The 17,336-nt window shown below is 34.5% G+C and overlaps 1 protein-coding gene across 2 annotated transcripts in view; it reads left to right on the forward strand.

Moving 5' to 3' along the window:
* The window catches only part of LOC127841218 (protein tincar-like), a 34,777-nt gene extending 25,082 nt beyond the window's left edge, over positions 1 to 9,695 (forward strand). Inside the window, exon 3 of one of the 2 annotated variants that reach the window (XM_052369881.1) lies at positions 9,458 to 9,695. In XM_052369881.1, the coding sequence (XP_052225841.1) occupies positions 9,458 to 9,505 (48 nt within the window). In that variant the 3' untranslated portion in view covers positions 9,506 to 9,695. Of the gene's footprint in view, positions 1 to 25; positions 669 to 9,457 lie in introns of those variants that run through there. The other variant, XM_052369880.1, reaches the window with a different exon arrangement.
* The last annotated feature ends 7,641 nt before the right edge of the window (positions 9,696 to 17,336 follow it).

Below are 17,336 nucleotides of genomic sequence, written 5' to 3' on the forward strand. Positions count from 1 at the left end.
ATTTTATAATGTTTCTTTTTTTCAGTCAACACCTTCGCAGACGCCAATCCCAAAAGAAAGTCCCAGAAATTAGAGGTTACATTCTACTATGTGTTTGCTTCAGGAGGATTAATTGCTCTGGTTTCTTTCATGTTTTACGCTGGAAGCGCCGAAACAATATTGGACAATGTGAACTATATATTAAATATGAAGGCATACACATTTTAAAGTGTATCTTTAATGTGATGGGTCATTTTAAAATTATTTTTTTTATAACAAACATCTGTACATTAATTTTCTCGAATGATCAGTGCAAAATCAACACCTTTTACCACAATGTTTCATATAACGTGACTGGTAATTCAGTCTACCTGTCATTCTACCTTAATTCATAAACTGTGCAAGGATTTGTACTGTGCATATTTAAAACTGCAAAAGTGCGCTTATTAATTTCAAAACAGTCATATGGATATTCGGAACACGAAAGATTTTGAATTACGTACAATTCAAACAGTGTATTGCATACTTTGAAGGTCTGTACAACGTTCGTTGAAGGACGAATTCGCAGTAGTAACACGCAAGACTAAATACACAACAACAACAACATATTAAGATAAGTTAGAAGGTACACATAATTCATTTTACTGTTCCCATTTTTACTGTTGATGAATATATGATTTTGTAAAATACTTGAAGTCGTTTTCATTTGCGAATATTTGTCCTTAACAACAAAATTGTGTCTACTATTTACGCAACCAATCATTTGGACATTAACGGAATTAGAACAATTGTCATGTTTGTTACTGTCAATTACTTTGACGATTACATTTATTATCATAGTGTAATATGCAAGCCGCGATGTGTCCATTAACAGTGCAAAAAAAAGAAAAAAAAGAAGATTTCTTTCCTAAACTCTTGGGATGTGTACAGTTTCCATGGTTGCTTGGAACAAAAATGTATTCCTTCTTCGCATAAGCTTGGCGTCAATGCAACTTTTAACTAAATCGTGAAACATTACTTACGTTAATTGAAGCCGAATATTCCTTCCGATGGCGTTGTACCATCAGTTAATTAGTTTATAATGAGTAGTGAAATTCATAATGCGCTTGTAAAGTTTCCGATGTTAATTGCAATTTGATTTCATTGCTGTATTTTATTAAGTAATTGTTATGTTAGGGAAAGAGATACCCAAACAATTCAACTGTAATCGGAAACGAGTATAGCAAGTTTAGAAACCAATCATATTGACATCAATTTCTTCTTCACCACTCGGTATTCAGACAGTTGACGGCGTTGAGCTACCTAGAATGGAGATTATTGTAATCCCATTGATGTCAAGACATAATTGCATCCAAACACACACAGCACATTGTCTGCCTTGCAGACCAGGCGTGATCAAGTTGGCACAAAAAAATAATGTCGTAGCTGGGCATAAAAAATTCGCTTAGTCGCGTGAAAAAAAAGCGATTTCTTACCATTGTACACACATTCAAGAACTCGTTTTCGTATTGAATACGGATGTAGCATACTCAAGAATGTTTGTTATCAAACTCATAGTCCTCATCCTATCGTCGCACAACGTTCCTAGACGACATATCTTTCAATGTACATATAAAAGAAGACACACTTCGAAAGTGGTGATTCCCTGCTAAAATGTCTATGATGGTCCCAAATCGCTTAACTGAGTTAAAAGTACAACTATTGCTGGAGATTTGACCTCGTAAACTAGTTTATGATGTCATGGGACCATAATTCAAAATTGGCCTCGATATGTTCATTATGACGGTTCATACTAAAAATTTATCGTAATTTGGTCATATACGAAACAGTAAGAGTGTTTTCTTAAGATTTGACCTAGTTAACCAGCTGTTAAGCCACTTGCAATATCCAACTAGGCCAAGATATCGTCAAAATACACAGTATCGTACAGTTTAATATTTATTTAGTGATACACTGCGGCTTCTAAGGTGGTGACAATGTGGGTTGATTTTTTATTTGACCTCGTGATCTGGGGTTTTTACCCGGATTTTAACATTGGCTTTGTATCAAAGATTTACATTCTGATTGAGTTCCAAAAAGAATGAGTAATGAATGTAGCTTCTAAAAAGGTAACATTTTCTATCCTGACCTTCTGACCTTGTTTTAACAACACTTGACCCACATTCAAACTTGACACAGACAGTGTGTATACATATTCTGACAAATATTAATCAAGATTAAGTCATACATATTTCGTCTGATGACAAATTTTGATCATCAGAATTGATCTGGTTTTTATCCCACTTCACCCAGATTTTATATTGCCAAGATAAATGTTCTGGACAACAAATCTTCAAGATCGAGCCAAATCTGTGGCCTCTAGGGTGGTATCGAGCTTCAGGTTTACGCCACACACAACACAAAACACGACGCCGGTCAAAGAAGTATCGCAACACCTCACGTTGTGCTAATTGTACTCAGCTGATCTTAAACATTTTACGTTACAATTCCAGCTTTCCATTGTTCCCCTCAAAGTTCACACAAACTGACTTGTGTTCACGCCAAGTTGTCTAACTTAAATGCCAGTTGAGTACCAAACGTAGGTGTATACGAGGTCGTGCATTGTCATTTCACACTTTCACAAGTCATTTTTTGTGAATATAAAAGTCATTATCGCAGGCTACGAGATTTGTCGCAACGTGGACGATAGATGTCGCAAGGGACGATACATGTCGCAAATCCTACTGACGATATGTGTCGCAACTTTAACGAAAGATGTCGCAAAAATTTCAACTGCCGCTATTTGTCGCAACAATAACGATAAATGTCACACGCCTTTGCAAGTCATGTAAAAAATGAAAAGTTTAAGTAAAATTATCTTAACTTTAAGGTTAGATCTAGATTACCCGACGAGGTTCCACCAGAATAGTCAGTTTTTAGTTAGTTTTGTTCGGAATGGTCAGTTGTGGTCAGCATTTTCCATAAATGTCAGTTGCCGTCAGTATTGTCCAAAATGTTAAGTTGTGGTCAACATTGACCCAATCAATTCTTATAATTCGTGGCTCAAGAAGCCAGTTGTTTATTTCCCTGTGCTAAATGGACTGCTGTTATCAATATGTGCCAAAGTTGTAAGATGTGATAAAACTGTAATATTATTACAGCAACACAAATTACGATACAATTGTATTGAATATTGTATGTTAGTTACATGACTGTAGTATGTGTATCGTTATCTTAGTTAATGTATTACTGTTATGCAGACGCACTGGCATATGCCGTAGTTTGTACTGGCACTTACTGATGGACTGACTGAAGAATAATATGTTTTTTTTATTTTTTCAATATCGTTGCCTTCAATCAATGTTTAACATATAGGCTGCGGTATTCTATGTCGCCGATTCACTGACTCGATGCAGAGTATGAATCTAGTGGAAAAAACATCATCACCGTTTATCAGTGAACTTAGCCTTCTGTTAGTTATTTTCTTTTCTTTTGTGAATATAAAAGTTTTTGATGAGTAACAGTGTCAAAGAAAATCCATCGTACACAGTAATTTTGTTTTATTAGATTCCCGATCCTTTTGGAATTTGAACTCGTACTCGTCACGGGATTAAACCCTCTGGTAGAATTGCAATTCATACCCTCTGGTAGAATTGCAATTCATACGCTTTGATCTGTATGTTTCTTTTTGACACTAGGAGCTCAAGGCACGGGTGGTTTATGCGAAAAGTTGTCTCCACATGGTAATCATTTGTGTAAAGTTAATGAGACAAAATACTTTATTGCGATTTGGATTAAGTGACGTGATTCGGAATACCTGACGCGACCCGATGTGCATATAACTACATAGGATAACGTTTGGTGTTTATTTATTGAATTTCGTTGTAAAACTAGTATTGCACGTTCTAAAAATCTCGGATTTTGTCAAATAAGTAGTTAATAGTTCTATAAATAGCGTAAAGAACCCATCTATCCCGAACCAATAAAAATGTCATGAAGTGAAGTTCTTTGCGCAAACCAGATATACTTACTAACTAGTGAGGTTACAGAAAACATAGTTTACATTTATTCAACTCAAGGCCGACCTTAACCGGATATATAGGTATCCCAAATCTAGAACATCTTCCAGGTGCCTGGTAAAAATGATGCTATTGTATCATATTGATTAAAATAATGTCACTGGTAGATTAAAATTACTTGCAAAATAATGAAATATGATATATGGTATGGTGTTTTAATTTAATTACTTATTTTACCTGGGTATTTTTACCTCGTTAGACTTTAAATCATGTGTATTCATGTATCACCTTCCTCACGTAACTGTCTCACGCGAAGCGATTATTTTTTGAATATATCAAACCAAAGCTAATTTGAATGAAAGTAAGAACTGCAGATATTAGCCCCGCGGATCAAACCTCCCCGTGGAGATTTGACTGGTTCCGAGCATATATGTATTTAAAATATTTCCGTTATAACCAGCCACTTGATGATAGCCGAGCCACGTGGTACAATACTTGCATCTTACAGTATCAACGACCAACCAGTTGTTATTTTTAGTTTTCTTTTAATTAAGGTATTTCTTTGTAATGAACCTAAACGTATACACTATTTTCAAAATACATGTTTAAACGTAAATAATACTACTTTTCATAATAAATACAAAAAATCATGCCAGATCTGGAAGGGTTTTCTTGTTATGGCAGTGGTTATCGCAAGTAGCCGTGTGGAGTTTGCCTCGGATCAGTAAACACTCACTGGTAAGGAACTTGAGTTGTAACGATCTTGTTCTGGTAGTGTGCAAGCAAAAAAGGGGCCATAGTCCAGACACTCTCGGTTGCTTCTTTGGCCACTTAAAATGGTCACTGTACGTTAAAAAACAATTAAAACACTAATTTGAATTAATGATCACGTAGATGAGACAAACATGGTGATAAAGTCACGTGGCTTGCATGTGTTCTTCTAGCACGTATAAGCTGATGGTTGGAAAACTCTTGTATGAAATTTTGGCAACTGAAACATTGGCACTAAACGTTAAAATTCAAAAAAGGTAGTTTAAGGTGCATTAATGGTCACGTGCATGTGACGAATTCAGACGGCACGTCACTATCAGCGTAGTTGTTGTTTGTGTTCTCTTCAAAAACCTGATAGTCAATTGTTCGAGAAAAATCTTTATTCGGACTTTTGGCTACTGAACTATGGGCGAAGGACTTTGGACAAAATAATAAAAGCTACAATGTAAATGTTTGACCACATACATTGTATTAAATATTAAAAAGTAGTATTTTAGCAAAATATGGTGAATCGGCCGAATCAGTTAAACATGTATTTTTCAGATTTAAAGAGACATGCATCAATAACGGTATATTACCTTAATTGGATACATTGGTAACTTCACTTACATACAAGCATCACGCTTCCATTGCAAGCTAATTTGCGTTACTATGTTTGTGGCGCTCTAGAAAATTACATCAAAATCCACCTATCAAACAAAATACAAGACAACGACTAAGTGCAGCCCCAGTTAAAACAGAATGCAATCAAATTGACGTGCAATAAATGTGGAATGAAAAACCATTCCAGCCTGTCCAATACTATTACAAGGTTGATGAGACAAAATACTTTATTGCGATTCGGATTAAGTGACGTGATTCGGAATACCTGACGCGACCCGATGTGCATATTACTACATAGGATAACGTTTGGTGTTTATTTATTGAATTTCGCTGTAAAACTAGTATTGCACGTTCTAAAAAACTCGGATTTTGTCAAATAAGTAGTTAATAGTTCTATAAATAGCGCATTGTAATGATTTTATAACGTGTGTTATTTACCATGCGTTTTTTTCCAATAATAAATAATTGAACAAAAAAATCATAGACTTTATATGTATATATAAACACAACATTGGGAGTAATTTTCTTTCTTTTATTTAGCAAAATATATTGAATACAAGATTTTATAAATACAAAAAAATCTGATCATGATTAGCTAAATATTGCGCTTTGATTTGAAGATTTAATTTTGTGAAAACTGAATACAAATTTATATTTCCTTAAGATACAAAGATAATTTTCCAAAACCACTTTAAATCGTGGTTAAATAACTAAACGCTAATGCATGAGCAACCCTGAATATTGAAATGACAAAGCATAAAATTTAAGAGTTAACTTAATGCATGCAAGAAAAATATGTAAATTCTCTAGCAACCCTGGACATACGACTTAATGGACATTTATCAAAATACTCACTATAAACTGACCATCGTGACGGAAGTCGGCACAAAGAACCTCGTCGGGTAATCTAGATATAACCTTAAAGTTTTAGTCATTTTTACTTTAACTTTTCATTTTAAACATGACTTACAAAGGTATGCGACAGTATACACTTATTTCATGGATGCGCGGTGAACAGTCAAAACTGTTTCCCAAGGTATCAGGGATGACTTTGGTACTGTTGCCCGAGGCGACGAAATGACGTCATTATTCCAGCGGGCAATAGTTCAAATTATTACCTGATGTCTTATATAAATGATCATTAATTACTTTTTGCTATTTCCTCGTAGAAAAAGAAACTTGCAATGTTTTAAACTGTTACTGGTGAATATCGAACTGTTGACCGGTCAACAGTTTGAACTGTTGCCCGCTGGAATAATGACGTCATTTCGTCGAAAAAATGACGTCATTTTACAGTTAAACAGTCAAAATTATTTATTTTATCGATTACTATTGTGTGTAAATAAAAATTTAGTTTGCTGTTATTTCTATGTTGGAAATTTGATCAGGTAATAAAACACTTATTTCATGGATGCTTGGTGAACAGTCAAAACTGTTGTCCCTCGGTATCAGGGCTGACATTCGGAACTGTTGCCCTCGGCCTATCGGCCTCGGGCAACAGTACCAAAGTCATCCCTGATACCTTGGGAAACAGTTTTGACTGTTCACCGCGCATCCATGAAATAAGTTTATACTGTTGACCGGTCAACAGTTCGATATTCACCGGTAACAGTTTAAAACATTGCAAATTTCTTTTTCTACGAGGAAATAGCAAAAAAATAATTAATTATCATTTATATAAGACATCAGGTAATAATCAACGTTAATGTTGCGACATATATCGGCAGTTGAAATTTTTGCGACATTAATCGTTAAAATTGCGACATATATCGTTAGTAGGATTTCCGAAATCTATCGTTCCTTGCGACATTTATATTTATAGTTGCGACGTATCTCGAAGCCTGCGACATACAACGGGGATGGGATATTTAACGACTCGTCAGTCGTTATTCACGTTCACAAATAGTCTTAAGTCGGGCCCATATAGAAATGTAAGTCACGTTCGCAGAAGGACGTAAGACTGTTCATCGAGAGACGTAAGTAACGTATACACATAGACGTAAGTGCTGTTCACAGAGAGAAATAACTATTTATCTGATAGAGATACTCACGTTCACTTCGAGACTTCAGTCAATTTCAAATCAGTTGTGTCGCCTTCATTTTTTAAAAAGTAACGTTACAATATGAAGAGAGTATATTACATAATCTCAGCGAAATCCCCCTTTTAACACAATGCGACACAATTCCCACTTATTACTCGACTGGTATCTGTATAGACCTGACCATGTTCCGTTGATTGTCCAACATAAGACTATATTAGTTGTAGACTTTGTATCTGAATTGAAAGCATGAAGAAAACAATGTGAAGTTCTGAATATTCTATTAGTTATGAATCACACCAAAATGAACTCGTTTACGTTATTTTTGATAGCGTCTTAAAGGCGATTACCTGAACACATTTCGTCACGTCAGTAGGCATGAGGTGTACACTGCCAAGGAAGAAACGCATCAAAGAGTCCTATTGTTAATTGCTTTACCAAAGTGGCAAATGAAATACCTTCCACGGAATGATAAAAAAGGTCGATAATAGTCCATATGACACCAGACTCAGCTGATTTCCAATTCGGGCGCGGTAAATGAAGACACAATTTATTAATCAGAGTTCAATTAAAACAACACTTGCTAGGCTGCTTGGTTGATTGCATTTTTTTGCAGTTTAGAACCAGAAAGTCGTATCTTATACTGATTTCTATGGCATTAGATGGTATCTGGCTGCAACCTTTTATCTCATGTGTGATGTAAGGTCCCTATGTGTTGTTCAGTATCGGATGTTCAATTGCTTCCAACAAACAGTCTTCGGTGGATTATTAGCAAGGCCTAGAAAACAGTTATTTGTTTCCACTCACCTGAGGGTCACTTTTTTTGGAACCGACCCTCAAATTTATTGAATTCAATGCTGACCATTCGAGTTTTATAGCAACATCCGATTATATTCGCAAAGTACATGTTTAATATAAAGTTGCGAAGAGTTTTGAAGCCTTTCACGTGTTGCAATATCCAATATTTCAAAGTTTTTTGTTTTATAGTTTTATACATAGGTTATACAATGTCATAATAATATTGTACAATTCCATATTTTTGTTGTAAACTGTTGCAATATGTTACGTATTAAAGATATAGTTTTCAGAGAAATTTTTCCCATTTTATTTTTATTGAACTATTTTTCGTGGTCTAAGCCGAAAGATTTGGTACACACAAAGGACCATGTAGTGCTTGGAACGTGAAACTAATGGTTACAGCACTGACATATTAATCAGATAACATATTCACGCACGTTTCTCTGACGCTTTTCCACACATTATGCCCAGGTAGCGTCCACAAGATAATAATCATGGTTATGGAGGTGTACATTTGAGAACATAAATATCTCTGCCTTGTTATCGATGACTGCGCATCGTTCTCGTGTTTTTGATGTTTTTGTCTCACTTTTTGTCAAAGAGCAATTCACGAGTTTCACTTGGCATCCTGCATGAATCTTTAACGGTTTGTTTTTTTCTAGCGCATGGAAATTTGCAGGAAGTTTTTCTGGCTGTTATGTATAAGCGATAGAGATGTTGGAATGTACAGGTAAACTGCATGTTGAGAACTGACTAATGTATTCCCATACCAATGGTGTACAATCCAGGTGTGATATTTTGTTTTGAGGTTGTGCAATATACAATAATTGGCACAAAACTGTAAACAAATATAAAAAAATATCAACTCATTTTATGTAACCTTTATGTAGTATACTTTTATTAACATATTATACGTAATAACATTTTATAAGAGTTATACTGAGTACATAAAACGGATGATGATGCACATTGATGCTAAAATAATTATTATATCCATTACATCAAACATATTTTATAATCAGACGTCGTTTCTATGCAAGCCTGTTTCTGTAACGCGTGACGTTGATTCGTTGATGTTAGTTTTAATTCCATTATTTTGTATGTTGTACGGTGCTTTGCATTTCTTACATCTTTCATATTTTATCTTTAATCTTAAACTGGTCGGGTCAGTTCCTGTTTTCATTTATTTTATTTTCAAAAACAATTCGTATATTACAATTGATTGTGTATTTATTTTGTGAAATCTGATCTTATTAATTTTTTTTTCAGTCAACACCTTTGCAGACGCCAATCCCAAAAGAAAGTCCCAGAAATTAGAGGTTGCATTTTACTATGAGTTTGCTTGAGGACGAACAATTGCTCTGGATCCTTTCATGTTTTACACTGGAACCGCCGAAATAATTTCGCAAAAAAGTGAACTAAATATAAAACATTTGAAGGAATACACATTTTAAAGTGTCTCTTTGGTGTGATGGGTCATTCTACAAATAAATTTAACTAACAAACACATATCAATTCGTTTTCTCGAATAATGGGTGCAAAACCAACTCCTCTTAACATAATGATTCATTTAACGTGACTGGTAATTCAGTCTACCTGTCATTCAACCTAAATTCATAAACTGTACAAGGATTTGTACTGTGTATATTGAAAACTGCAAAAAAACGCGCTTATTTATTTCAAAACAGTCATATGGGTATTCGGAACACGGAAGATTTTGATAACGTACAGTTCACACATTTTATGGCATACCGTGAAGGGCTGAATGAGGTTCGCTGAAAAACAAATTCGCAGTAGTAAGACGCAGGACTATATGCACATCAAGAACAACACGATAATTGAAGTTAGAAACTACACATAATTTAGTGTACTGTTCCCATTTTTACTGTTGATGAATATATGACTTGGTAAAAGACTTGAATTCGCTTCTATTTGCGAATATTTAGCAATGCCCTTTGCAACAAAATTGTGTCTTCTATTTACGGTACCAATCATTTGGACATTGACGAAATTAGAATAATTGACATGTTGTCACTGTCAGTCACTTTGATAATTACATTTATTATCATAGTATAATATGCTATACGCGATGTGTCCATTAACAGTGCAGAAAAATAAATAATAAAATACAATTTCTTTCCTAAACTCTTGGCATGTGTACAGTTTCTATAGTTGCTTGGAACAGAATTGTATTCCTTCTTCGCATAAGCTTGACGTCAAATCAACTTTGAACTAAATCTTGGGAAAATTACTTACGTTAATTGAAGCCTAATATTCCTTCCGATGGCGTTGTACCAACAGTTATTTTGTGTAGAATGGGTAGTGAAGTTCATTGACGTTTGTAAAGCTTCCGATATTAATTGCAAGTTGATTTTAGTGCTTTATTTTATTATGTAATTGGTATGTTAGGGGTAGAGAAACCCCAAACCTTTAACTGTAGTCGGAAATGAGTATAGCAAATTTAAAAACCAATCATATTGACATCAATTTCTTCTATAATACTCGGTATTCAGACCGTTGAGGCCGTTGAGTTACCTAGAATGGAGATTTATTGTAATGCTATTGACGTCAATAAATTACTTTAGTAATAAACTGCGGCTTCTTAAGTGGTGACAATGTTTTTTGTTTTTATTTGACCTCGTGATCTGGGATTTTTACCCAGATTTACCTTGGTATATGTATAAAAGATTAGCATTCTGAGTGAGATCCATAATGATTGAGTAATGAATGTAGCTTCTAAAATGGTAACATTTTCTATCTTGAACTTCTGACTTAGTTTTTGACAACACTTGACCCACATTAAAATTGACACAGACAGTGTGTACACATATTCTGATCTAGATGAATAAAGCTTGAGTCATAAATATTTCGTTTGATGAGAAATTTTGATCATCATGATTTATTTGGTTTTTATCAATCTTCACCCAGATTTTATATTGCCAAGATAACTGTTCTGGAAAACAAATCTTCAAGATTGAACCAAAACTGTGGCCTCTAGAGTGGAAACGAGCTGAATCTTTACGTCACACACTACACAAAACACGACGCCGGGAATAGACTTATCGCAACACTTCACACTGCGCTCTTCTTTCTCAGCTGATCTTAAATATTGTAAGTTCCAAATTTGGCTTTTCATTTTTCCCCTTAAATAAAGTTCATGCCAGCTGACTTGTGTTCACGCCAAGTGGTCTACATAACATACCAGATGAGTACCAAACGTAGGTGTTAATCTGGCCATGCATTGGCATTCCACATTTGCACATGTCATTTTTTCGGCGTTTTGGTTTTGAGCTTTATTAACCTTTATCAGCAGACAATAGGATATTGGAGAAATTCCGGCCAGTAGAACAGAATGAAAAACAATCCACTACTGAAGGTAGTAGTAGCGCCGTTGAATGTCGCATCGCCGTTATATGTCGCAGGCTACGAGATTTGTCGCAACGTTGACGATAAATGTCGCAAGGAACGATACATGTCGCAAATCCTACTGACGATATGCGTCGCAACTTTAACGATAAATGTCGCAAAAATTTCAACTGCCGATATATGTGGCAACAATGACAATATCTTACAAACTTTTGTAAGTCATGTAAAAAATGAAAAGTTGAAGTAAAATTACCTAATATTTAAGGTTAGATCTAGATAACCCGACGAGTTTTCACCAGAATAGTCAGTTTTTAGTTAGTATTGTCCGCAATGGTCAGTTGTGGTCAGCATTTTCCATAAAGGTCAGTTGCGGTTAGTATTGTCCAAAATGGTCAGTTGTGGTCAATATTGACCCAATCAATTCTTATAATTCTTGGCTCAAGTAGCCAGTTGTTTATTTCCCTGTGCTGAATGGACTGCTGTTATCAATATTGGCCAAGGTTGTAAGATGTGATAAAACTGTAAAATTATTACAGCAACACAAATTACGATACAACTGTATTGAATATTGTATGTTAGTTACATGACTGTAGTATGTGTATCATAATCTTAGTTAATGTATTACTATTATGCAGACGCACTGGCATATGCCGTAGTTTGTACTGGCATTACTGATGGACTGACTGGAGAATGAAATGTTCTTTTTATTTTTTCAATATCGTTGCCTTAAATCAATGCTTAACATATAGGCTGCGGTATTCTATGTCACCGATTCACTGACTCGATGCAGAGTATCAATCTAGTGAAAAATACCTTATCACCGTTTATCAGTGAACTTAGCCTTCTGTAAGTTATTTTCTTTTCTTTCGTGAATATAAAAGTTTTTGGTGAGTAACAGTGTCAAAGATCATCTCTCGTACACAGTAATTTTGTTTTATTAGATTCCCGATCCTTTTGGAATTTGAACTCGTACTCGTCACGGGATTAAACCCTCTGGTAGAATCGCAATTCATTCGCTTTGATCTTTATGTTTCTTTTTGACACTAGGAGCTAACGGCACGGGTGGTTTGTGCGGCAAATTGTCTCAACATGGTAATCATTTGTGTCAAGTTATTTTAAAATCGAAAATACATCATTAACAGTCCGTAAAAATATGGGGTGACATTCATTTATATGCATGTACATACATGAGCAGTGATAAATATTGTTAACTTTTATATGAACTTATTGCGATTTTATGAATATTTACATTTCCTAAAAGGCCATGCAGAAATGTGTTTTCTTTACCACAGTATTTTTACCCAAACAACATATTAAACATGCAAGAAAATATATACATTACATTTTGATGACCTGAATAAATGCTGACTTTAAAACTGATGAATTCAGATACGCATGAATCATTTATATAAGTTTTCAATTAAACATGGTAAATTTGTGGTTATTTTATTACATGTTCAGCATTTAAAGATGCTATCGTAATTATATTGCCATGCACAGCGCCTAAAAGGTTACAAAATACATGAAAAACAAACATATCAACAGAAAAAACACATTATTAAACCCTCGTTACGAACCCATCTATTCCGTAAAAATTAAAATGTCATGAAGTGAAGTTCTTTAAGCAAACAATATATAATTACTAACTAGTGAGGTTACAGAAAATATAGTTTACATTTATTCAACTCAAGGCAGACCTTAACCGGATATATAGGTATCCCAAATCTAGAACATCTTCAAGGTGCCTGGTAAAAATGATACTATTGTATCATATTGATTAAAATAATGTCACTGGTAGATTAAAATTACTTGCAAAATAATGAAATATGATATATGGTATGGTGTTTTAATTTAATTACTTATTATACCTGGGTATTTTTTACCTCGTTAAACTTTAAATCATGTGTATTCATGTATCATCTTCCTCACGTAATTGTCTCACGCGAAACGTTTATTTTTCGAATATATCAAACCAAAGCTAATTTTAAGGAAAGTAAGAAGTGCAGATATTAGCCCCGCGGACCAAACCTCCCCGCGGAGATTTGACTGGTTCCGAGCATATATGCATATAAAATCTTTCCGTTATAAACAGCCACGTGATACAATAATTGCGTCTTAAAGTATCAACGACCAACCAGTTGTTATTTTTACTTTTCTTTTAATTAAGGTATTTCTTTGTAATGAACCAAAACGTATACACTATCTTCAAAATATAAAAGTAAATAATACTATTTTTCATAATAAATACTTAAACAAAAATGCTGCCAGATCTGCAAGGATTTTCTTGTGATGGCAGTGATTATCGTTAGTAGCCGTGGGGAGTTTGCCTCGGATCAGTAAACACTCGCTGGTAAGAAACTTGAGTCGTAACGATAATGTTCTAGTATTGTGCAAGCAAATAAAGGGCCATAGTCCGGAAACTCTCGGTTGCTTCTTCTGGTCACTTAGAAATGGTCACTGTAGGTTAAAAAAACAATATAAAAACTAAATTGTATTAATGATCATGTAGACGTGACGAATTCAGATGGCGTACGCCTATATTAGCTTTATAGGTGTTTGTGTTCTATTCAAGTACGTGTTCATCCATAGACCTGAAAATCCCTTAATTGCGCCATAGGATTTTACAATTCGGTCGTTGTAAGTTACCATATAAATAATTGCGCTGTAAGCAAATTGGCTTAATGGTCTGTCACGTCCACCAACTTTGCAGGGACTGTGTTAGTCTTTAGTCCAGGATCTCTCAGACACATGGGCAATATGTACATTAAACACTAGATAAAAAGTGTAGCGGGATGACTTTTCACGTACAGTGACTATGTTTCAACAACCTAATGACACTAACAAAAGAACATGCAGATGAGACAAACAGCTTTCATGGTGATAAAGTCACGTGGCTGTCGTGTGCTCTACTAGCACGTATACGTTATTGGTTGGAAAACTCTTCTATGAAACTTTTGGCAACTGAAACAATGGCACTAAACGTTAAAATTAAAATATAGAAGTCTTACGTGCATTAATGGTCACGTGTATGTGACGACTTCAGACGGCACGTCACTATCAGCGTGGTGGTGTGTTCTCTACAAGAACCTGATTGTTCGAGAAAAGTGTTGATTCTGACTTTTGGCGTCTGAACTATGGCGCGGGACATTGAACAAAATAATAGTGAATGTTTAAACACATACATTGGATGTGTGATCTGTATCTAAATATTTAAAAATGATAGTTTAGCCAAATATGGTGACTCGGCCGATTCAGTTGAACATTTTTTTCCAATTTTAAGAGACATGCTTCAATAACGTTAAATTACCTCAATCGGATACATTGGTAACTTTAATTACATACAAGCGTCACGCTTCCATACCAAGCTAAGTTGCGTTACTATGTGTGTGGCGCTCTAGAAAGTAAATGGTACATGAAAATCCACCTATCAAACATAATATTAGACAACGTCTAAGTGCCGCGGCAACTAAAACACAATACAATCAAATTTACGTGCTATAAAAGTGGAATGAATAACCAAAAATGGTAAAGCCTGTTCAATTATATTACAAGGCTGATGAGACAAAATACTACCATTATTGCGATTCGAGCCTGTTCAATTATATTACAAGGCTGATGAGACAAAATACTACCATTATTGCGATTCGGAATACGTGACGTGATTCGGAATACCTGACGCGACCCGAGATGCATATTACTACATAGGCTAACGTTGAGTGTTTGTTTATTGAATTTCAATTCAATTTGATGTTCTAAAAACTCGGATTTCGTAAAGTAAGTATCTAATATTTCTATAAATAGCGCATGGTTACGATTTTATAATACGTGTATTATTACCCATGCGTTTTTTTCACGCATGAATAATCGAACAAAATATCCTGGACTTTATATATATATATATAAATAAATGGGAATATGTATGTCTGTTTGTATGTCTGTGTATCTGGTTGCTCACACACATTTCTCCCTATATATATATATATATATATATATATATATATATATATATATATATATATATATATATATATATATATATAGGGAGAAAGACAAACAGACATACATATTCCCATTTGAGACTTATATACATATATATGTAACTCAACACTGGGATAAAAAAAAGATTCTTTTATTTAGCAAAATAATGTTTTTTTAATTTAAAAAAAATCTGATCCTGGTAAGCTAAATATTGCGACTTGCTTTGAAGATTTAATTTTGTGTAAACTCATAGCAAATCTATATTTCCTCAAGATAAAAAGATTATTTTCCAAAACCACTTTAAATTGTGGTTTAATAACTAAACGCCGATGCATGAGCACAATGAATATTTATATGACACTTCATAAAATTTAAGGGTTAACTTAATGTATGCAAGTAAAATATATAAATTCTCTCGCAATCGTGTACATTAGACTTAATAGAAATGTATTAAAATACTAACTTAAAACTGACGATTGTGATGGAAGTCGGCCCAAAATACATCGTCGGGTAATCTAGATCAAACCTTAAAGTTTTAGTCATATTCAAGTTTCCATTTTTAACATGACTTACAAAGGTGTGCGACATTTATCGTTAATGTTGCGACATTTATCGGCAGTTGAACTTTTTGCGACATGTATCGTTAAAGTGCGACATATATCGTCAGTAGGATTTGCGACATGTATCGTTCCTTGCGACTTGCATCGTCAAGGTTGCGATAAATCTTGTAGTCTGCGACATATAACGGCGATGCGACATTTAACTGCGCTACACTCAATCAATTTCAAATCAGTTGTGTCGCCTTCATTTTGAAAAAAGTTACGTTATAATATGAAGAGAGTATATAACCTAATCTCAGCAAAATCCCCCTTTTAACACAATGCGACACAATTCTCACTTATTACTCGACTGGTATCTGTATAAACATGACCATGTTCCGTTGATTGTCCAACATATAGAGAATAGCAGGTTACTGTTCAATTGTTTTGTAATATATCAGGCGAGGCTTAGAATAATATAACGGCGAGGCTTGCCGAGCCGTTTTTTTATTCGTGCAGAGCCTGATATATTACAAAACGATGGAACAGTAACCTGTTTGTTTTATTTATCATACCACATGTTCCTAAAAATCTGCAAAATAATCCATTTTTTATATTTAAAATGTACGGATCCCCATCTCATTTTGCTGATCCGGCTTTTACACGTTGACATACATGTAGCAACGGCGTTCGAAAAGACGACACGAATATTCGCTTATTTTAAACATCGTATAAAGAAAAAATGTTGCTTGCACTACGAATGGGAAGTGTACACCCGCTTTAATTATAAACGTCTTGAATTGGAGATCAGGAATGGACTGCAGCGACAAATGTAATCGAAGAACACACTTCGCCGAATAGTTTGGAGACGCCATTTTGGAGATGTGTATTGAAATTGACATTTTGATGATGGTGTCAATATTGACATAAGCGTGTTAAATCGTTTGTTTAAATAGTTGAGGATTAGCATACAGTTATCATTTGACTTTCTGTGCATTACTTGCGAGTGCAATGACTATATCGATATTTAAGATTAATTGTCTTATTGATGAAGTCATTTAACTAATGTAGTGCGGGCTGTGGTAATTTTTTGTTAAATAAACGTGTTTGTGATTTATTACTTTAAACTAGAATACAATATGTACGTTCTTGGTATCATATTGTTTGTTTGTTGAACCTGATTCATGTTGATAGAAATTGTTGACTTTATTGCAAATCCCACGTAACTCCAAACATTGACTGATATAAGAACTTCCTGTTGACCA

The sequence above is a fragment of the Dreissena polymorpha genome, chromosome 8, assembly GCF_020536995.1.
Source record: "Dreissena polymorpha isolate Duluth1 chromosome 8, UMN_Dpol_1.0, whole genome shotgun sequence".
NCBI classification, from domain to species: Eukaryota; Metazoa; Mollusca; class Bivalvia; order Myida; family Dreissenidae; genus Dreissena; species Dreissena polymorpha.